This window comes from Malaya genurostris, chromosome 3 (assembly GCF_030247185.1).
Source record: "Malaya genurostris strain Urasoe2022 chromosome 3, Malgen_1.1, whole genome shotgun sequence".
Classification (NCBI taxonomy): domain Eukaryota; kingdom Metazoa; phylum Arthropoda; class Insecta; order Diptera; family Culicidae; genus Malaya; species Malaya genurostris.
The window spans coordinates 268,647,775-268,667,640 of NC_080572.1; the positions used below are offsets into that span (position 1 = coordinate 268,647,775).

Consider the following 19,866-nt stretch of genomic DNA (forward strand, 5'->3'; position numbering starts at 1 on the left):
CGAAAATCCAGTTCCGCACAACTATTAGATTCTATGCCCCTTGGGAACAAAAGTTGATTTCGGTTTTTCCGAGTATCGCACTTATATTTAAGGTTCTAAAGATGTTCTTATCACATTACTCCGATGTCGTTCATCGGCGAATCACCATCATGGTAAGCATCAATTATACACTTGAGAATAATTTGAATAATAGTTCATTTTTGCAGAAACCTCTTGGATTACTTTTTACATTAGCGGCTCTGTCTCTTTCGGAGGGAGCACTTCTGCATCTGCTAAAGTCTGGTTTGGCTTTAAAAACGCACATTATTTCTGCGAAAAGTTCGAAGGTAGTTCAACCGGTGGCGTTGAAATTGTATGTGGCATCTAAACCTTACCCACCAGCGAAACAACCATCCAGCCACTACGGAGAAATTGATGTAATTTCGCAAACAACAGTTCGACCAACAATTCACTACCCGTTACCGCATGAGCTACCAAATCGTTTCGGAGATATATCAACGTTACCACCAACAACCACACCGGTAGTACCACCAACTACAACACAAATTTCATATCCTTACCCACCGGCAAATGAAGTGTCTAGTCACTATGGCGAAATAGCCTCGATTTCAACGTTACCACCTACCACTACTACTCAACCACCACCAACAACTACCACTGCACAGCCTCCGCCAGAAACTACCCTACCGCCGTATGTTCCACATGATATCTATGGCATTCCTGCGATCCAACCAGTAATCGAGCCTCATGAAACGTATGGACCTCCAACCGAGGAACCTCCACACAATCCCGAAGATTGCCCACTCACCGTTCTACAGTCTAATCTTTACAATCTGGAGAATACTTTCGGCGATAATCCATCCAGCCACGTTATAGTGTACCCCGCTGTTCCGGCCAACCCGTCGTCTCCGGGGCAGGAAAGCTATTGGCAAACTGTGATTAGCTCGTCACCTTCAACCATAGAAGTGGAGGATCCCAGTCCGCAAATAATCGGTCAAAACTGGGAACAACCGGCTCCGAATCCCGACAATTTAAATGCGCCTTCACTTTCTAACAACCAGATTCCAGCTGGTGCTGAAGGCCCAGCTGCAATCTGGTCTCCTTCAAATATTCGGGGTCCATCGGATCAGCCTGCTGTCAGTCCCTCGATTTGGAGCGGATCTCCTTTTGAAAGACCAGCATCTCTCTGGGCACCTTCTAGTAATCAGATTCTACCAGAACAATCATCTCAGAACGCCGAGGCAGTCTGGTCTTCTTCAAACATTCAGAGCTCATCAGAACAATCAGCTCAGAACCCTTCGATTTTGGGACTGTTCGAAGTTGAAAATCCATCAGCTCCACAATCTTCTTCACAACAACCTGCACAGGATCCCTCAATTTGGAGCGGGCCCTTTATGGATGATCCTTCCGTAAGCTGGTCTCTTCCAAACGATCGAACACCACCTGAACAGCCAGCTCCGTACCTTCCGGCCTTGACCGTTCCTGCAGTCGAAGACCCAACACTACACGGCGATTTCAATCAGATTGGAGCTGCCTGGTACCCTCCAAATCAAGAGATCGTTCCTGCCCCTCAGTATGGAGCACCCTATTGATAGACTAGTGAATTAAATAGTTGATAGTGATGTAAAATATGAAAATCCTCTTAGAAAATTGTTTTCTTTATTCTTTATCAATCCATGTGTACAAAGAGAAACTGAGGGCACTTATTCTTGACGAGCATGATGAAAAAAAAATTGTTCAAAAATCGTTCAACATTGATTCTGTAAATTTTCTTGTCATAATTTTGAACGCTTCCAACTCAGTCATTTGTTGAAGGATTTATACTAACAACTGATTCGGAAACATTTAACTCAAACATGTATTGCAGCGTCGTTCTACTATTTCAATAGTACACCATTGAAAAATCGATTTAAATTGACCTATGTTTTTACGAGCCAATCACAGCATGTCACAATGATGTCATCTTCTTGATTCCTCTAACGTGACCGATGATTTTGATCGTTGTTTCACACCTGGTATTTCATTCAGTAGCAGCTTCGCTCAGTGTGGTAAACTTCGCGCCATACATGAAAGAAGATCTCACCGTTCTGCACATTACAATCTTTCGCACAAAGCGGAATCTATGAATATATGCTCTATCCAAGGGGAGGACGCTTAGAACAATGTGCTAATCACACATTAACACAATGCGTTGGTGCATTTATCAATATTGGCACTTTCGTGTTCATACAGTTGCACAGTTGCGGTACACAAAGGGCTCAGTTTTGACAAGTAGCAGTTTCATAGGGCACAGCATGGCACACTTAGACTCACAGTATATCACGTTTTTTTAGAGGCACTATATAGTTTGTGTTAAGTGACTCTCCCTTGACTCTAGCACATTTTTTAGCTCAGTCGGTGGCTGTCTTTGTACAAAGCAGGTAATTTTGAACAGGCCCGTACCCAGGATTTCGTTTCGGAAGGGGCTCTCAGATAAAAAAATAATGTTACTGAAGATTACCTGTGTGCTTATTACCGGCGTTTTTAAAGACACTTTAAACTTTTCCACTGGAACTGTCACTATGGAGTATTCAAATAAAATTTGTGACTGCGCCCGAAGTTATTGTAATACATTTTTTAACGTTTACTGTGATGTTATTTCTGACATTCCTGTAACTCTATAACTAACTGTAACTGTAACGCTCCGTAATACCTATAACTTACAAAAAAACGCATGTAACGCTTCGTAACGCCTATAACTTACAAAAAAGTAACGCTTCGTAAAGCCTATAACTTACAAAAAAAACGCATATAACGATTCGTAACGCCTATAACTTACAAAAAAGCAACGCATGTAACTAAAAAAGGAACGCATGTAACGCTTCGTAACGCATGTAACTTACAAAAAAGCAACACATGTAAAGCTTCCTAACGCCTGTAACTTACAAAAAAGAAACACATGTAACGCTTTGAAATGCATGTAACCTACAAAAAAGTAACGCTCCGTAACACCTATAACTTACAAAAAAGTAACGCATGTAACGCTTCGTAAGGCATGTAACTTACAAAAAAGTAACGCTTGTAACACTTCGTAACGCCTTTAATTTAATAAATATAAATGCATGTAACTTACAAAAAAGTAACGCATATAACTTACAAAAAAGTAACGCATGTAACGCTTCGTAACGCTTGTAACTTACAAAAAAGTAACGGATGTAACGATTTGTAACGCCTATAACTTTCAAAAAAGCAACGCATGTAACTTACAGAAAAGTAGCGCATGTAATGCTTCGTAAAGGCTATAACTTACAAAAAAGTAACGCATGTAACGCTTCGTAACGCCTACAACTTACTAAAAAGTAACGCATTTAACACTTTGTAACGCCTGTAGTTTACAAAAAAGTAACGCATGTAACACTTCGTAACGCCTGTAATCTAGAAAAAATAACATATGTAACGCTTCATAACGCATGTAACGTTTCGTAACGCATGTAACGCTTCGTAACGTCTATAAATTTCAAAAGTTTAACGCATATAACGCTTCGTAATTTATTTATTTATTTTTTTAGGTAACAATGCTCATCTGATAATAAGTCTTAATGAACTACTAAATGCTACCTAACAAGTTATCTTAACGTAATGCATGTACAAAAAAGTAACGCATGTAACGCCTCGTAACGCCTATACTTTACAAAAAAATAACTCATGTAACACTTCGTAACACCTGTAATCTAAAAAAAAGTAACATATGTAACTGTTCATAACGCATGTAACTTACACAAAAGTAACGCATGTAACGCTTCGTAACGTCTATAACTTTCAAAAGAGTAACGCATATAACGCTTCGTAATTTATTTATTTATTTATTTTTGTAACAATGCTCATCTGGTAATAAGTCTTAATGAACTACTAAATGTTACCTAACAAGTTATCTTAACGTAATGCATGTACAAACGCATCGTAACGTTTACAACTTACTAAAAGTAACACATCGTAAATCGGTTACGACAAAAATCTAACCCTTAGACGGTGTGTAAGTTTAAAAAACATTTTAAATTAAAGTAGATAATGCCGGTCTCTTCGCGTAATACTGTGAATTTTGTGGGTGAAATTATTCGTAAAAAATAGTTTCTGTAACCAAAATAAAACCTCCGGGCCACGTTCGGACTGTCCGGACACCAGAGAATGTTGAACGAGTCATATCTGCTATTATGTCCCGCGCGTTCTCTTTGAATTTCCTGTCATTCTCTTCATCGAATGATCAAGAAAGATTTATCGTTTCATCCATATAAGTTCGTCATCACCCAGCAGTTGAAACCGGCGGATTAAGGAGCTCGTTTATCGTTCGCAAACAAGATGGTGAGATTTTTCTCAGCGACATAATAATGAGCAACGAAGCCTACTTCCACCTGGACGGCGCGGTAAACAAGAATAATTGTCGCTATTATGCCGGGACGAATCCGTTACAGGTAATGAAGAAAGATTATTTTTTAATCTCACTGACTGATTCTTCAAAAACGAGTTATACATAAAAACGCGATGAGCGACACATTAGTGCTCCATGATGGAAAACAACTAGACAAAAATTAACCTTCATTCTCCTTTTTTCCGCTGCCGTTATCGGTTTTTCCCTCCCTTGTTTGGTTCTAATGTAACCTAGAGTGACTATAATCAGAGTGGCGACAGCTGTTCGTTTGGAATGACAGCTACCAGTTTCAAACGAGCAAACGACCTGTCACTTCAATGTAAAGCTAATGGAATGTTTTGAATTGTTGCCAACATTACGGATGAGATGTCGTCACTCTGGTTATAGGCACTCTAATGTAACCGAAGAACAAAATATGTCCGGTTGCTTTGCGCAACTCTCTACATTCATTCTCAAGCGGCATTTCCTTGTAGATCAACAATTTGACGGGTGGAAATAGTTTGCAGGTTCGACTTTAACCTCTTGGGTGTATTTTTGGCAAATGTTTACTGTCGCAATTCCAATCCTTTCGATTTTTTAAATCTGTTTTTCGTTGGATGAATCTACACTGATAACGGCTTCACGCCAGAACAAAAATATGAATTTGATCGTAGCAGAATACATAGGGTAAGAGCTCCCTATTTCATCTCATTTGTAAGGACGTCGCCTTCAAACCCTGATTCAGCCACTAAAATCACTATAACTATTTCATATAACTGCCTCATTCACCTTGCTCCACATTGAGAACTGATTCACATTTCTTGAAAATTTAACAAATATTCAGAAAACAGCTAAAAACACTTATGATGTGTTCAATACTCTGCTCCTAATTCCATCTCAATGGATTTTTATCCATCCTATCGTTGATCCTTTATTCATCCTATAAATTAGCAATGGCGACAGCCAGGCGCGTATACAGGGGGGTGTTTTAGGGGTTCAAACCCCCTCCAAAACTGAAAAAAATATTATATTATGAAAACTCTTCTCTTTAAATAATCAAGGCAATTATACAATGAATATTTTTCAGCAAAAGACTTCATAACCAAAAATTATACAGTCATATACATATTTCCATACATATAGAAATCGATTAATATATTATGAAACACCCTCCAAAATTTTTTTCTGGGTACGCGCCTGGCGACAGCAATCAAAACAATATATTCCACTATTACACTCTCAGGTTCAAAATGTCAGAGTTCTTCTTAAAAACGGCCTAATGCCAACTATGAGACAACAAGAGATATTTTTAGAACCAGTTTGAAATCATTTCAACGTTTAAAAATTTCTCAATCGTTTCCGTTTCCTTTCGCTTTAAATTTAAAATTTTACTGTAAAGTTAATTTGGTGAACTTTAAATAAAAACAAAACTGTGATTGTTACTATTTATTCATTAGCCCTTCTTAAAACAAAGTGTAGAGCCAGAGATGCCATTTATACAGATTAATATGTATTGTATAGATTTTTGCGTTCGCATACTGATTTAAATCAAAGTACAGATTTTATACAGATTTCCTTAATTTAATACAGATTCATAGAAAGTGAGAAGTAAAAAATTAGACTTTTCTCTCTGAGTATCTATTAGTATTTGATTGCAGTGATTTTTTAAAAGTTTATTAATCAACGGACAAATCACATGTTAAAGTGGAAATCTTTTATGCAGATAATTGATTATGATTAACATCATTTTATTAGTGAAAGCAGATAGAGCAGATATAGACTTTCTATGCAACGTAATACATATTATCTATGAAAATATCTGGCATCTCTGTGCACAGCCGATGAAACACACACACTTCACAGCGTTATGTTGGCGTATAGCGGAATGAAACCAGTGCTACTAGATTTGCCACAATGGTTATTTCATTAGTATTTAACACGCTCTTTCTGGTAATATTCGAAGCCTAAACAGTTTTATTCAAATATTAATATCAATAATATAATTAAACTAATATCACGGATACCAAAAACAAACTTTTTGATAATAATTTGAAGAAGAAATTTTGTAGTGTAATTTTGCGAAATAGTGATCATGTTTTGAGACGAATCGTTTAGTAGATATTCAGAAACATGACGAATTGTAAATCTTGAGACGAAAATGTATCCTAAATTGGAAAGTGAGTTTATTTTAAATGAAAAAAACGATAACCGAAGAACTTAAATCCATTTCTTTCAATAGGAAAGTGTGACAATAGCTTCTATAATCATTTTAAAACATTTCACAGTTTGGTTCAGGTAGGTTGTAAAATATGATTCATGTTCAAAGTAATGAGGTGAAGGGATGAGATGGAAATAGGAGCTCAGATGAAATAGGGAGCCGTTACCTTATTACTTATAAATGGATATGTAACATCGAAAAATAAAACTGCCCCGGAATCAGACTTTCTGGCGAATCGGTGTTTTGATAATTATTTCCATTTTTTCTAGGCTAAAGACCTAACTGTTTAAAATCGAGGTGAAATAAATTTTAAATTCAATACAATACCATTTATATTTTTTATTCGTTATGAGTTATACCTGGTTATAAGGTTATAAGTCAACAGGGTTTTGAATAAATCCCCCTCCCCCGACTTGTGTTAAAATGAGAACGAAGTTGAAGTGAAGAATTTTGTATTGTATTCTATTATATTACATACTAAAACTTCCAGTTTCTACTTCTCACGAAACAAGAAAATCTGAAGCATACATACATGAAATCCAATTTGCCTAGCCTAAAGCTCGAATGCTAAACTTAAATCTGGCGTCACATGTGCTTATTTTTTGTGGGTATTCATGAATCATTTGGAACCTTCCGCACGTACACATCTGTTAGATGAAATATTAGACTACTTCTTCTGTTTAGATTACATATTATTCAACACTCACAAGCTTGTTGTTTACTCGATCTCGTTCTTAGCTTAGCGCAGCATAAAGAACCAATGCGCATAAATGGAGAAGGTGACGGCGAAATGTGAAACACGGCCAAATGGACAATCAATTCCTTAGGAATTCCATCACCCTAACGTAGATCAAGCAAATGTGAGTGAATATAGATAGCATCATATTATTCGAATGGTTCTACCGATTGATAAAGCCACGCAGTTGCGAGAACATTTCTGTTTCTTTTGGGTTCATGATCATCAGCAAAATAGCAGAGCGCTCTACGGGCAGAAGTTTGTTGTCTTTGTGGATTCTCGATCGGCCGCCAGTAGAAAGCTAGTGATCTTCTAAGTAACATTTTTTTGTGATATGTAGCTAGTGAATGTCAGTTTTAATATGTTGAAGCTTTACAATCCAGCTGTTCGTTTAAATATTACCAGAAAGTGTTCGAGTAATGTGATGTTAGTATGTTTAACTTGTGCGATAATATTTGGATAAAACTCGTGGTGTTTTATGTGTTGGTGAAAGTGAACTATTCAATTGATGCTCCGGGGAAACGGGATCGATCAGTTGCTAGAATATTTTTTTGTTGCCTTAGCAGAATTATTAGATATCATTTATGTGGTGTGCAGATAATTTTATTTTGATATATTATTACAGGGGCAGTTTATTTCTATAAAAAAATACCTCAACTATTTTTTGGTGTTTTCCGTATTTTCGATATACTGTGAAATGTTTCTTATATTAAACTGATAATGCTCACTCCGCATAGATTATTTATATAATAATCCAATTACATTATCTATTATTATTATGTATTTGTATATTCCCGTTTTACAACCTTACGATCGTGCGCCGGTGAGGAATAAAACCATTGATTTCAGAAAATAAATCATTTTCCTATTCTCGTATTCGCAGCAAAGCCTACAAAAAGGTTTAAACACCGAAAAAAAAAATTCAAGTCATGTTTCTATCACTTAAAATATGTTTTTATCTTGGCAATAACTTAAAATATGATTTTATCTTGGCAATATAGATACTGAACAAAAATTAACGAAAACAAATTTCGTTAAACGTTGTTCTCTGTGATATTCGTTTAAAATCTCGGTGCACAGCTTTCCGACAACCGAAATTCGGCAAATCATTAAAAGAGCCATTTTGCTTGAATTCAAAAACAAACGACGTTTTAAATACAATTTTTAAAAAGAAGCGATTGGCTTCTATTAATATGAAAATTCGTGACCTCCTCAGCAAGCTTTTTTTAATCATCAGGAATCAGAACTAATTGACACAAGTGGCACGTTCCCCAAATTATTTGGAGATTTGTGCCTTGCCGTGGCATCTCCTTATTTTCCTGATGGGATTTCTAATTTTCGCCTACATCAACTCCGTAAAAAATCAACAAAACGCATATTTAGACCTTCTTTTCACAAATTGCACAGAAGACTTTTGTGTGAATGCATCAAACCTGCCATTGTGGAAAAATGAAGCATTTGACACCGCAATTGAATATTCATTATTTACACACAAAGCATCCGTTGCCTACGACTCGGAATATAGACTAAGTATAATAAATTGGCGGAACATACTGAGTACAGAAGGAAATGTCGACGTCGAAGTAAACAAATTCTATCACATTATAAACAAAATATTAGCCGAAACTTTGCCCATGAAAAGAAGAAGAAAAAGTCATAACAGCAAATTACCTGTATGGCGGCAATTCACAACTAAAACATTTGACACCGCAAATAGAAAACAAAAAGTACACAAAACTTACAAACAAGAAAATGTGACACTCATCTTCAAAATTACTTAAATCTATGCAATCAACTCAAAATAGCCATTACCACAGCACACGAAGAATACAACCGCAAAATTGGAAACGAAATAAAGACTTGCCCTAAGAACTTTTTTAACTACACAAAAACTTAACTAAAAAGCAACAATTTTCCATCTCAAATGCACCTCGACGAACATGTAGGGAAAAATAGTACAGAAATCTGCAATCAATTTGCAAATTTTTTCCAAGAAGTATATACATCTTATTCAGAAACTGACCGTGACCGTGAATACTTCTCTTTCATACCTGCATTTTCCGACTCCATCTCTGTAAACTATCTATCAGAACATAACATTTCGACAGCACTGAAAAACTTAGACGCCAAAAGAGAGCCTGGACCTGACAGTATACCACCAATATTCTTAAAAAATCTTGCGGAAGAACTTACACTACCACAACAACTACTTTTTAACTTATCACTTAATAAATGTACTTTTCCTAAAGCATGGAAATCTTCTTTTCTTGTACCAATATTTAAATCAGATGCAAAATCTAACATTCGGAACTACCGTGGAATAGCCATTATCTCATGCATTCCAAAATTATTTGAAAAAATTGTAAACGAAAAACTTTTTCATCAACTCAAAAATGTAATAACAAACAAACAACATGGCTTTTTTAAAGGCCGCTCAACTACAACAAATCTCTTAGAATTCATGACGTTCACTCTGAATTAGAGATGGTCGGGTATAGAAATTCTTATACCCGAACCCGACCCGTACCCGAGTGATCAGCACAAAAATTTATCCGTACCCGACCCGTACCCGATTAAAAATTAAAAAAATTACCCGTACCCGACCCGTACCCGATCTATAATAAAAAAAATTACCCGTACCCGAAAAAAAATAAAAAATTTTACCCGTACCCGACCCGTACCCGTTTAAAAATTACCTGTACCCGTACCCGACCCGAATGAGTAGTAAAAATTTTACCAAAATTCAGCATGGAAAAAATAAAGTGTTTTAGATATCGAGCCGTATCAGGCTCTAGTTGGTAAGAAAAATACATTAAAATGCTTGTTATAAATAAATACAATGTGAAGCATTAATAATGTAATGTAACTTTCTTTTAAACATGCAAACCATTTTCGTTCAGCGGAAGGATACAACTAAGTTTCTGTCAAATCAGAAGTGGCATTGAGGTTACCAATGTCGAAATAACCGCTAGTTCAAAAATAAATGTTAGATGGCGGACCCTGCAGATTTTCAATGTCTTTGGTATTTTATACTCATTTACAAATGTCAACAAAAGGGAGTAATATCAACTCAAATTTTTCGAGAAGCATATTTACCCAAAATGTCGTAATACCCGTTGTATTCAATTTTGGGTAGGTATGGTTTTTACGAAACAGTGCGAATTTGATCCAATTCTTTAGAACCACAAGTAAGCGTGCTCATTATCTTGACACACAAATAAAAATTCACATTCGAATCACTTGAAAAATCACGTAAAATAGTTCCAAATGTCAAATTGAATATTATACGTGACGAAAATGAATGTTATGCGAACATCCCCTAAAATGAATAGTGTGTTATCAGTTCGTTTACGTGAATTGACCAAAGAATCAAACAATGTACGTGTGTGAAAAATTCAATTTTGAACATGGTGAACAGTGAGTCCTTCAAGTGTAAGTAGTTTGAACATTCGCAGGAAATTTTTTTGGTTACAATTTTTTACTACAAAGCAAAATTAATTATGATTTTGATATAAATTAATCTGTCAACTATGCCCTTTTTGTAAGCCTCACAAACCCACACCCACGATGTTATCGGTAGCTGGTGGTTTTTACAGCCATTGAACCGGTGGAACCCTCAACGAGTGAACACGGTGAAAATTTGAGTATTTCGCGAGAAAAGATTTTCACCCTTACTTTTGCAACTCCACGTTGTCATGCATCGAGATTTTCACTTGTAGTCCAGTGAAAAGAAACGAAAATTAACTAGCAATATAGCCCAACTTGCTGTGCCATCAATCGGTATCATTTAAAGTGAGGTGACACCACCCAGAAGTGCAGAATAAGAAGAACTTCTATGCAGACTTTCTGAAATAAATGTTTAAAATAACAGTTTTCTGGTATCTGAATGTGATATGAGTACTACACTACATTTTATATACTGCCCATACTTGCATATCAGTCCCATATGGGAAATCGGCATGTTGAGAAAAAGACGATCAAAAGTTTATTTCCGATTTTTTACAAGCCAGCTGTCGTATGTTCGAGCCCCGACCTGACTCTGTACGCTAAGAATCGGCTGCGAAGTCTGTTGAAACAGAAAGGAATTCAATTCAACAAATTCCACGAATGGAATGTAATGCCAAGACTTTGCTTTGCTCCCTAATGCTAAATCTTGGTATTATTACATGAAATATCGGTAATACACCTTTGCTGTTCCAATATTGCAACAAATGAAATTATTGAAATTTTGCACTGAATGGGACTGATATGCGGGTACTTTAGCATATGGGACACAGAAATGAGTTGATATTTTTTTTATTATTTACTGAACAAACCCTCAACTTTCATTGCAATTTCTGAGAGTATATTGAGGAAAGACTCCATTCCTCAAGCTAACTCAAAATTGGCGAAAATCGATATGAGACTGATATGCGAGTATGGGCAGTATATGAATCAAATAATTTTTACTGGATTGTGCAATAAACAGCTTTAAAATAGCAGTCCATTAAAACCTACGTGAAAAGTAGATTCCGACCGCAACATCATAGAGCTAAGGCAGTGTGTCTTATTAAATATGTTATAAACAAAGTAGGGCGGGAAATAACAGTTCGGCTGAAAAGTTCGTATCGTTTAATAGAAACACATTTTTTTGCCAAAATTCGTTTTTATTATTCAACATAATTGCCATCAGAGGCGATACAGCGATTATATATTATATATCGACGAAAAAAATCGGTTTTATTTCGATATAACAGCTCCAAACACTGCTCAGAATCATCAATTCGTTGTTGTTTTTGATCGATTGTGAGCTCACGCGGCACCCATTTTGCACAAAGCTTTCTCATATCCAAATATTCGTGAATAATATGTCCAACACGTTCCTTTGATATCTTTAGGGTATCAGCTATCTCGATCAATTTCACTTTACGGTCATTGAAAATCATTTTGTGGATTTTTTTTTTCACGTTTTCATCGGTAACAGCCTCTTTAGGACGTCCGCTGCGTTCATCGTCTTCGGTGCTCATATGACCAGTACGAAATTTTGCAAACCATTTACGAATTGTTGCTTCGCCCGGTGCAGAGTCTGGATAACACTCATCAAGCCATTTTTTGGTATCGGCGGCACTTTTTTTCATCAAAAAGTAGTGTTTCATCAACACACGAAATTCTTTTTTTTTCATTTTTATCACAATAACAAAAGTAGTTTCACTCAAAATGCAATATCTCACAAACTAATAATCAGACAGCTGTCAAATTTATACACGTATTTTTTGATGGTTGGTACTAACTGAAAATGGTATGGATTTAATTCTAGTGGCGCCCTCTCATAGAAACGATACGAACTTTTCAGCCGATCTGTTATTCACATAACTTTTCACGTAACTATGATTGATCTTTTTTTTAAATGAAGAAAAAAAATGTTTTTTTCTGGAAAAAGATGCCAGTTGACAGGTCTGGTCCTAGGCGCGAATCCCCCTTGAATCAAATTGATTATTTTTCGGAAGAACTGTTTTGCAATGAAAAAATCTCGTCAACGTGTAAACGTATTTCTGTGAAGTACAAATGGTCGGGTAATCGATCCGAAAAAAAAATTTACCCGTACCCGACCCGTACCCGAGTGAGCCGTAAATTTTTTTACCCGTACCCGACCCGTACCCGAGTGAGCAGTAAAATTTTTTACCCGTACCCGACCCGTAACCGATTGAAAATAAAAATTTTTACCCGTACCCGACCAGAAACCCGTCGGGTACGGGTACGGGTCGGGTTTCGGGTAAAATACCCGATACCCGACCATCTCTACTATGAATGCAATGGACGCCGGCAACTACGTAGAAACTCTTTACACTGACTTTAGCAAAGCCTTCGACCGTATTGACATACCTTTACTTCTACACAAACTACAAAAATATGGCATAAAACACTCTTCTGGAATGGCTCAAATCATACTTAACGAATCGTGTACAGGTAGTCCGCTTCCAAAACATACTGTCTGAACCAATTAATGTAACTTCTGGCATACCTCAGGGTTCTCACTTAGGGTCTCTCCTTTTCATTTTACATATAAACGACATTTCCTTCAATCTATTCCACATTTGGTGTTGCAAAAGTCTACTCCAACTCAATGTAAAAAAATGTAACTCAAATACTTTCAGTAGGAAAAATGAAACTATATCTATAAACATACATCTAGGAAATCAACTTGTAGAAAAATGTAAAATTGTAAGAGATTTAGGCGTAATCTTAGACTCCAAGCTCACTTTTGTGGAACACTACAATACCATAATCAATAAAGCTAATAGCATTCTAGGCTTTATTAAACGCTTCGGTCATAACTTTCAGGACCCATACACAATTAAAATATTATACAGTACATATGTCAGACCTATTTTGGAATATTGCAGCCTAGTATGGAATCCATACAATATTATTCACGAAGAACGCATTGAATCTATTCAAAAACAATTTCTTTTATATGCACTTCGTAAATTAAACTGGACAGCATTTCCTTTACCACCATATGAAGCACGCTGCAGGCTCATCAATATTCAAACACTCATCAATATTCAAAGAACGCCGCGACCTTGCAATGCTTTATTTTATCAGCGACATTATTTCTCAACGCATTCAATCACCTTCTTTATTATAGCAATTAAATTTTTATACACCTAGCCGTCAATTACGAACCAGGAAATTATTTTTAGAAAGAAACACTAGAACAAATTATGCAAAATATAGCCCAATCAATCGAATAATGCGCCACTACAATCAATATTGCGTACATTTGACCTTGGTATGTCCAAAAATGAAATGAAATTCCAGCTTAGTCGAAGAAATAATGCGTAGTATCTAAGTAAACATTGTAAACCATTCATATGTAGTCTACATTTGCTTGACGAAATAAATAAATAAATAAGATGGGAAGGATAAAAGAGACATGGAACTATGAAATGTGTGAAGTGGAAAAACAGCACAAAACAAAGAGTTAAATCTTTCTGCGTCCACGAAATGATGCTGATTTTTTCTGCAGGAGCCAGAATTCACAGTTAATAAAACCTCCAGCCCCAGAGAGGTAATAGAGATTTTACAGAAGCGACATCGTTCTGCATTCTCGGAAGAATGCAGAACGATTCGCAATATGTATGGGCAAACGTAAATTCGACACCCCATTAAGGATAATAAACAATCTGCCAAAGCCTTTGAGGATCAATACAGAAAGGATTCATTCACTCTAGGAGGAACAATGAAACCCTCTGACTATAACTCCTTACCACATTGGGTGAGATAAGATAGAATACCCTTCAATTTTAGCTCCCAATACGCAGATTTAAACAAGTATGAGGAACCAAAAACCCGGATACGTAGTTGCGTCAATGCGAGACAGTTACATATCAGATGCTATGAAGTACGCAATCGAACTTAAACGAATTACAAAAATAATACTCAGCACGCTGAGTACTAGCCATGCGATGGTTGAGTTTGCAATGTCCAGTCAGAGCTCTGACAAGAATCCTGCAATGCTGTTTGGAAAAATGCAACAGACATTTTGACATTTTCAGATTCATCTGAAAGTACCTGACAAGTTTGGATGCACCCCAAGAACGAATCCTGTGCTTTATCCAACTATTGGACAGTGAAAAAGCTCGATCTTTCATTTGTGATACCAGCTCTAGACAACTCATCCGAGATAAATGATGACTGACAATTTGCAGCATTCGAATTTTCAACGGCGGGTGAAATCCCAACTGCATCATTCATCTTATGAGGTCCTGTCTCGTAGGATGAAGATGCAATAGTGACATCATCCCGAAATTTAAAACTCATCTGAACCGACGTCAGTTTCTCTCTTGAAATAACAAACATCTCTTTCAAATGACTGAGAGACTGCCCATCAAATGAGCTTCTGGTGGATATTCAGTTGGTTCAAGATAATAATAAAATGGTAAACATGGTCAAACACAGAACGTACTTAAATTTATTTCTTTATGCTCCAATCTTTACTTCTAATACTTTGGAATACGTCTCAATGCATACCAAAAATTCGAAAATTATGCATTCACACTTCCTGGCGAAAAATGTAAACTCAAATGGAAACCGACACCTTATGTTTATTGTACCGGTCGGCATAATTTTCTGTCATCGAGCTAAAGTTCATGCCTATTCATTCGAACTTGTTCACTGGCGGCGACTGAGACAGCGAAATAGATGGATTCATTGGCACTTGAAACGAAGCAAGCGAAACTTCAAATGACTACTGGGCATGATTATTCAATTGATGATAAATCCAGTGGATCTCATTTGATTATGACCACAAAAGTCAATTGAATGAATTGGAATACACTGACGGTAATAGGCCAGAAATTTCATTTTCATCTAAATAATTTCATTTGAAAATGAAATTTTATCGCACTGTACGGATTTCTCGTGCAGATCCTCAAATCTCCTTTCACTTAAGTTGAATTGAGTTTCCTGTGTAGTGTGGATTGTGATGTTAAAATCTGTACTCCAGGTTGTTTCTGGGTGACCTAGCACATCTACAAAATGACTTTTAATTGCATGTTGTATCACGAACATTAACCGTATATAAGAATCCCGCTTTTGCCATCGGTAACGTCGGCAGATCTTAAGCCCTATAGTCCAAGTATTTTTTGGATGAACTAGCATATCCTCATAATTAATAACAATGGTTCCATAGATCGAATGTGAAACAACGAGAGGGGACCGCTAGTAAGAAATTCGTTAATTTCATCGGTTACGTTGGTAGATCTCAAGACCAACATTTTAGGAAGTTTTTGGATGAACAAGAACATCCATACATCTTATTAAAGTATTTCAATCTTTTGTCTAGTTCGAGTTCATACTGCACTCACGAATCATGCGCAGTTTGCCAAATCACGTTTAGATATTGATTTCATTTTTAAAGGGAGTTTTCGGACTCTCAAAATCTCAGCTATATTCTATAAAACTAAGAAGTTTTCTTTTAATATGATACACAATACTCCATGTACTGAAGTTTTCTACATGGTTTTGTGTATGTATCAATAGAAGTTTCTTTCTTTATACGAAAACATTTCTTAAAAATCCTTGGTTTTACATTCCTGTAGTGGAATTTGACCTTCTGTTTCAACAGACTTCGCAGCCGATTCAGAATGTACATAACCATTGCATGACTGATGCTACGATCCTACTGACACTACGAATCCTTCCAGGCTGGAACATACGACAACTGTTTTGTAAGACCAGTGCCCTATGCATTGAACCGCCAACCCTTAGTTATTTCAAATAAATCACGTAGAAACGTCACGTAAATTAGGAATCTAGAGAATCGAAACTTAATCATTTATAATGCAACACAAACTCACTTGAATATTCCGCCGGGAATTCATTTGATACTCATTTGAATATCAAAACTAACTAATTCAATAAAAATTTCATTCTTCCTAAAGATCACCGAAACCATTCGATAGCATACCGGGACCACGGGGACCTTTCGGTTTGGGGAATCTGTACCAATACATTCCAGGAATCGGTTCGTATAGCAGTCTAGTCCCGCTAAGTGATTAAATCCATCAACCTAAACCTGTTTCCACCAGGTAAATATAGCTTCGATGCCCTACACGAGTCGGGCAGGGAAAAATTCGAAAAGTATGGACCGATCGTCCGCGAAATCATGGTCCCCGGACAGAACATCGTTTGGCTGTATGATCCCGATGACATTGCCGTGGTGCTCAATGATAAAACACCCGGCATTTATCCCGCGCGTAGAAGTCACCTAGCGCTAGCGAAGTATCGACGAGATCGACCCAATGTGTACCGAACGGCGGGACTGTTGGCCTCGTAAGATGTAAATGATCCTAATTGGAATTTCAAAGTGACTGATTTCGGTTGGTTCGTTGTTTCAGCAACGGTATTGAGTGGTGGAAAATACGATCTGAATTGCAGAAAGGGCTCAGTTCTCCTCAAAGTGTGCGGAACTTTTTACCACTGACGGATCAGGTCACGAGGGAATTCGTTGCCAATATTAAGCCAACGGACAGTCGTGATCATGTCGCCGATTTCATGCCTGCCATTTCCAGACTAAATCTTGAGTGTTATTATATTTATTTTCAAGGTTGAAAATTAATGTTAACATATTGCTACCGTTCTAGTAACATGTCTTTTGGCGTTCGACGTTCGATTGGATAGTTTCTCTGATGAACAGATGCAACCTACTTCCGTTTCCTCACGTCTCATGGAAGCAGCCGAAGTAACCAACGAGAACATCTTGCCAACTGATCAAGGGCTTCAGTTGTGGAGAATAGTTGAAACTCCATCGTTTAGACAACTTCGGAAAGCGCAAGAATTTATGGAAAAAACTGCCGTCGAATTAGTATCCCAGAAATTACTGTATTTCGACGAAGACCGTCAAAAGTTGGCTTCTGGGCAGCATAGATCCAGATCGTTACTTGAAGAGTATCTCCGGAATCCAAACCTGGATCTCTACGACATAACCGGAATGGCGGCTGATTTACTGTTGGCAGGTGTGCACACCACTTCCTATACGATTGCATTCACTTTGTACTATCTGTGTCTCAACCCCGAGGTTCAGAACAGGTTGCTTGAAGAAGCAACTAAAATTCTTCCCAACCCTTGGAGTATGAGTATTGAAGCTAATGCGTTGAACTGTAAGAACCCCACCAAACTAAAGTGATTTGAAATAATACCGTATTCCGTATTCAGCAGAGGCACCCTACTGTCGTGCTGTTCTGAAGGAATCTCTCCGATTGAATCCTATTTCTATTGGAGTAGGCAGAGTTCTGAACAAAGATGCAATTCTCGGAGGGTACCGTGTGCCGAAGGGAACGGTTGTCGTAACGCAAAATTTAGTATCCTGCAGGCAGGAACAGTACTTCAAAAATGCTTCCAAATTTTTGCCCGAACGCTGGATGCGAGACAACAAGCAGTCAGTGCATCCTTACCTGGTGCTTCCGTTTGGGCATGGTATGAGGGCTTGCATCGCTAGAAGGATGGCGGAGCAGAACATGCTGGTGTTGCTGCTGCGGGTCAGTATTACCGTTGGTGCCTGTTTTGTAGTTGTATCCATTGTATAGGAAATTTTTCCTTTTCTAGTTAATTCGATCGTTTGAAATTGAATGGGCCGGAAGTGTTCCGATGGATATTCAGACTAAGCTCATTAATCAACCTGACCAACCGATTGCGATCAAATTTCATGCCCGGCCGTAGGATCACGTTGAAAGCAGCCTTTTCCATATATATTCTAGGATTATTTTGAGAAATAAATAGAGTATTTGTTTGAAACTTGTAATTTTAAGGTACGCTGCAATAAAAGCTTGCTTGAATCCACCTAGTGGTGAAATGATGCCTCTCTCATGACCGTTTAAATGAGAAATTAAGGCCAGGTTCCTCCAAACAATTTTCAATTGAAAAATGTCCGTAATTTCAGTTTCCGTAAATTGTTAGAAAACACTTTGCTTTTTGCTTTTTTTTTTTTTCTTCGTTTATCAGCTGCGTATCAGCCGATAAAATGTCAAAATGGCACAGCAGTGTTGCTATATTGCCAGCGATAACTGTTTAAAGTCTTTTAGACTTTGTTTTTTCATTATGATATTATATGCAAGGAACCTTTTAAATTTGTATTTCGATTTCCTCCAAAAATCTTACAACACTCCTTAGTATGGCGACGTCTTTTTTCCAAATAGTTCGTATATGTTTGAAAAACTATCCAACTTGTGTTTTTTTCGTTCTTGTACATATTTTAAACAGTAGAATAGTATATGTTCAGAATTTTCTATCGTGTCGCAAATATCACATATGCAGTCATTGCATATCTTCATTTTGTGTAGCCAGTATCGAGAGTAATCATGCCCCGCTAAAAGACGGTTCAACGTTCTTACTTCTCTGTTATTTAGTTTCAGATTATGGTACCACGCCGTTTGCGGTATTGCGTTTTGAATTTGGAAGAATTTCCGACCCTTTCCAAACACTGCTGAATATTCGAGATACCACTGTTGAGCCGTTTCTTCGCTGACGGATTTGAAGTAGTTCATTGCATCATGGAATAGAACTTTGTTGCTGCACATGACCGTTTGTGTGAGAGCGGCCTTCGCCAATTGGTCAGCTACATCATTGCCGGATATATTGACGTGGCCCGGAATCCATTGGATTGATGTTTGTGAATCTGCTGCTAATTTTAAAATCGTGTTTATTACGCCGTCTTTCTCTTTTTTTCCAATAAAGCTTTTGATGTATTTACATCCTGACTTTGAGTCTGTCATTATTACCGCGTTGGTAATGTTGTTGCGAGTGAGATACTGTAGGGCCACATAAATGGCTTCGATTTCTGCGGACATAATACATACGTGAGCCTCCAGCTTCATGCTCATTCTGGTGTTACAAGCTTCGTGAAAAATGCCTACTCCACATGATGAGATCAGATCGCTAGATGCATCTGTATATATGATTGGACGTCCTTTGTATTTACCGTGAATTAGAGATAAAGTCAGCTGTTTAAGCACTTTTTCATTCGTCGCTTTCTTTTTCCAATCTCCT

At 37.2% G+C, this 19,866-nt stretch overlaps 2 protein-coding genes across 2 annotated transcripts; both read left to right on the forward strand.

Moving 5' to 3' along the window:
- Nucleotides 1-101: 101 nt before the first annotated feature.
- On the forward strand, nucleotides 102-1,592 carry LOC131434321 (uncharacterized). Its single transcript, XM_058600989.1, has 2 exons — nucleotides 102-152; nucleotides 207-1,592. The coding sequence occupies exons 1-2, from the start codon at nucleotides 102-104 to the stop codon at nucleotides 1,590-1,592; spliced, it is 1,437 nt and encodes a 478-aa protein (XP_058456972.1).
- A 5,904-nt stretch (nucleotides 1,593-7,496) lies between these two features.
- LOC131437461 (cytochrome P450 302a1, mitochondrial) lies at nucleotides 7,497-18,661 on the forward strand. Its single transcript, XM_058606830.1, has 7 exons — nucleotides 7,497-7,764; nucleotides 16,764-16,846; nucleotides 16,911-17,154; nucleotides 17,220-17,407; nucleotides 17,466-17,981; nucleotides 18,037-18,359; nucleotides 18,427-18,661. The coding sequence occupies exons 1-7, from the start codon at nucleotides 7,700-7,702 to the stop codon at nucleotides 18,538-18,540; spliced, it is 1,533 nt and encodes a 510-aa protein (XP_058462813.1). The 5' UTR covers nucleotides 7,497-7,699; the 3' UTR covers nucleotides 18,541-18,661.
- The last annotated feature ends 1,205 nt before the right edge of the window (nucleotides 18,662-19,866 follow it).

Excerpts from the sequence above, each read along its gene's own strand:
- LOC131434321 (XM_058600989.1), top strand. The coding sequence starts at position 102 with ATGTTCTTATCACATTACTCCGATGTCGTTCATCGGCGAATCACCATC. Across the intron at positions 153-206 it reads ATCGGCGAATCACCATCATG|AAACCTCTTGGATTACTTTT; the intron begins GTAAGCATCAAT and ends TCATTTTTGCAG.
- LOC131437461 (XM_058606830.1), top strand. The coding sequence starts at position 7,700 with ATGTTGAAGCTTTACAATCCAGCTGTTCGTTTAAATATTACCAGAAAG. Across the intron at positions 16,847-16,910 it reads CCAATACATTCCAGGAATCG|GTAAATATAGCTTCGATGCC; the intron begins GTTCGTATAGCA and ends TGTTTCCACCAG. Across the intron at positions 17,982-18,036 it reads TGAAGCTAATGCGTTGAACT|CAGAGGCACCCTACTGTCGT; the intron begins GTAAGAACCCCA and ends TTCCGTATTCAG.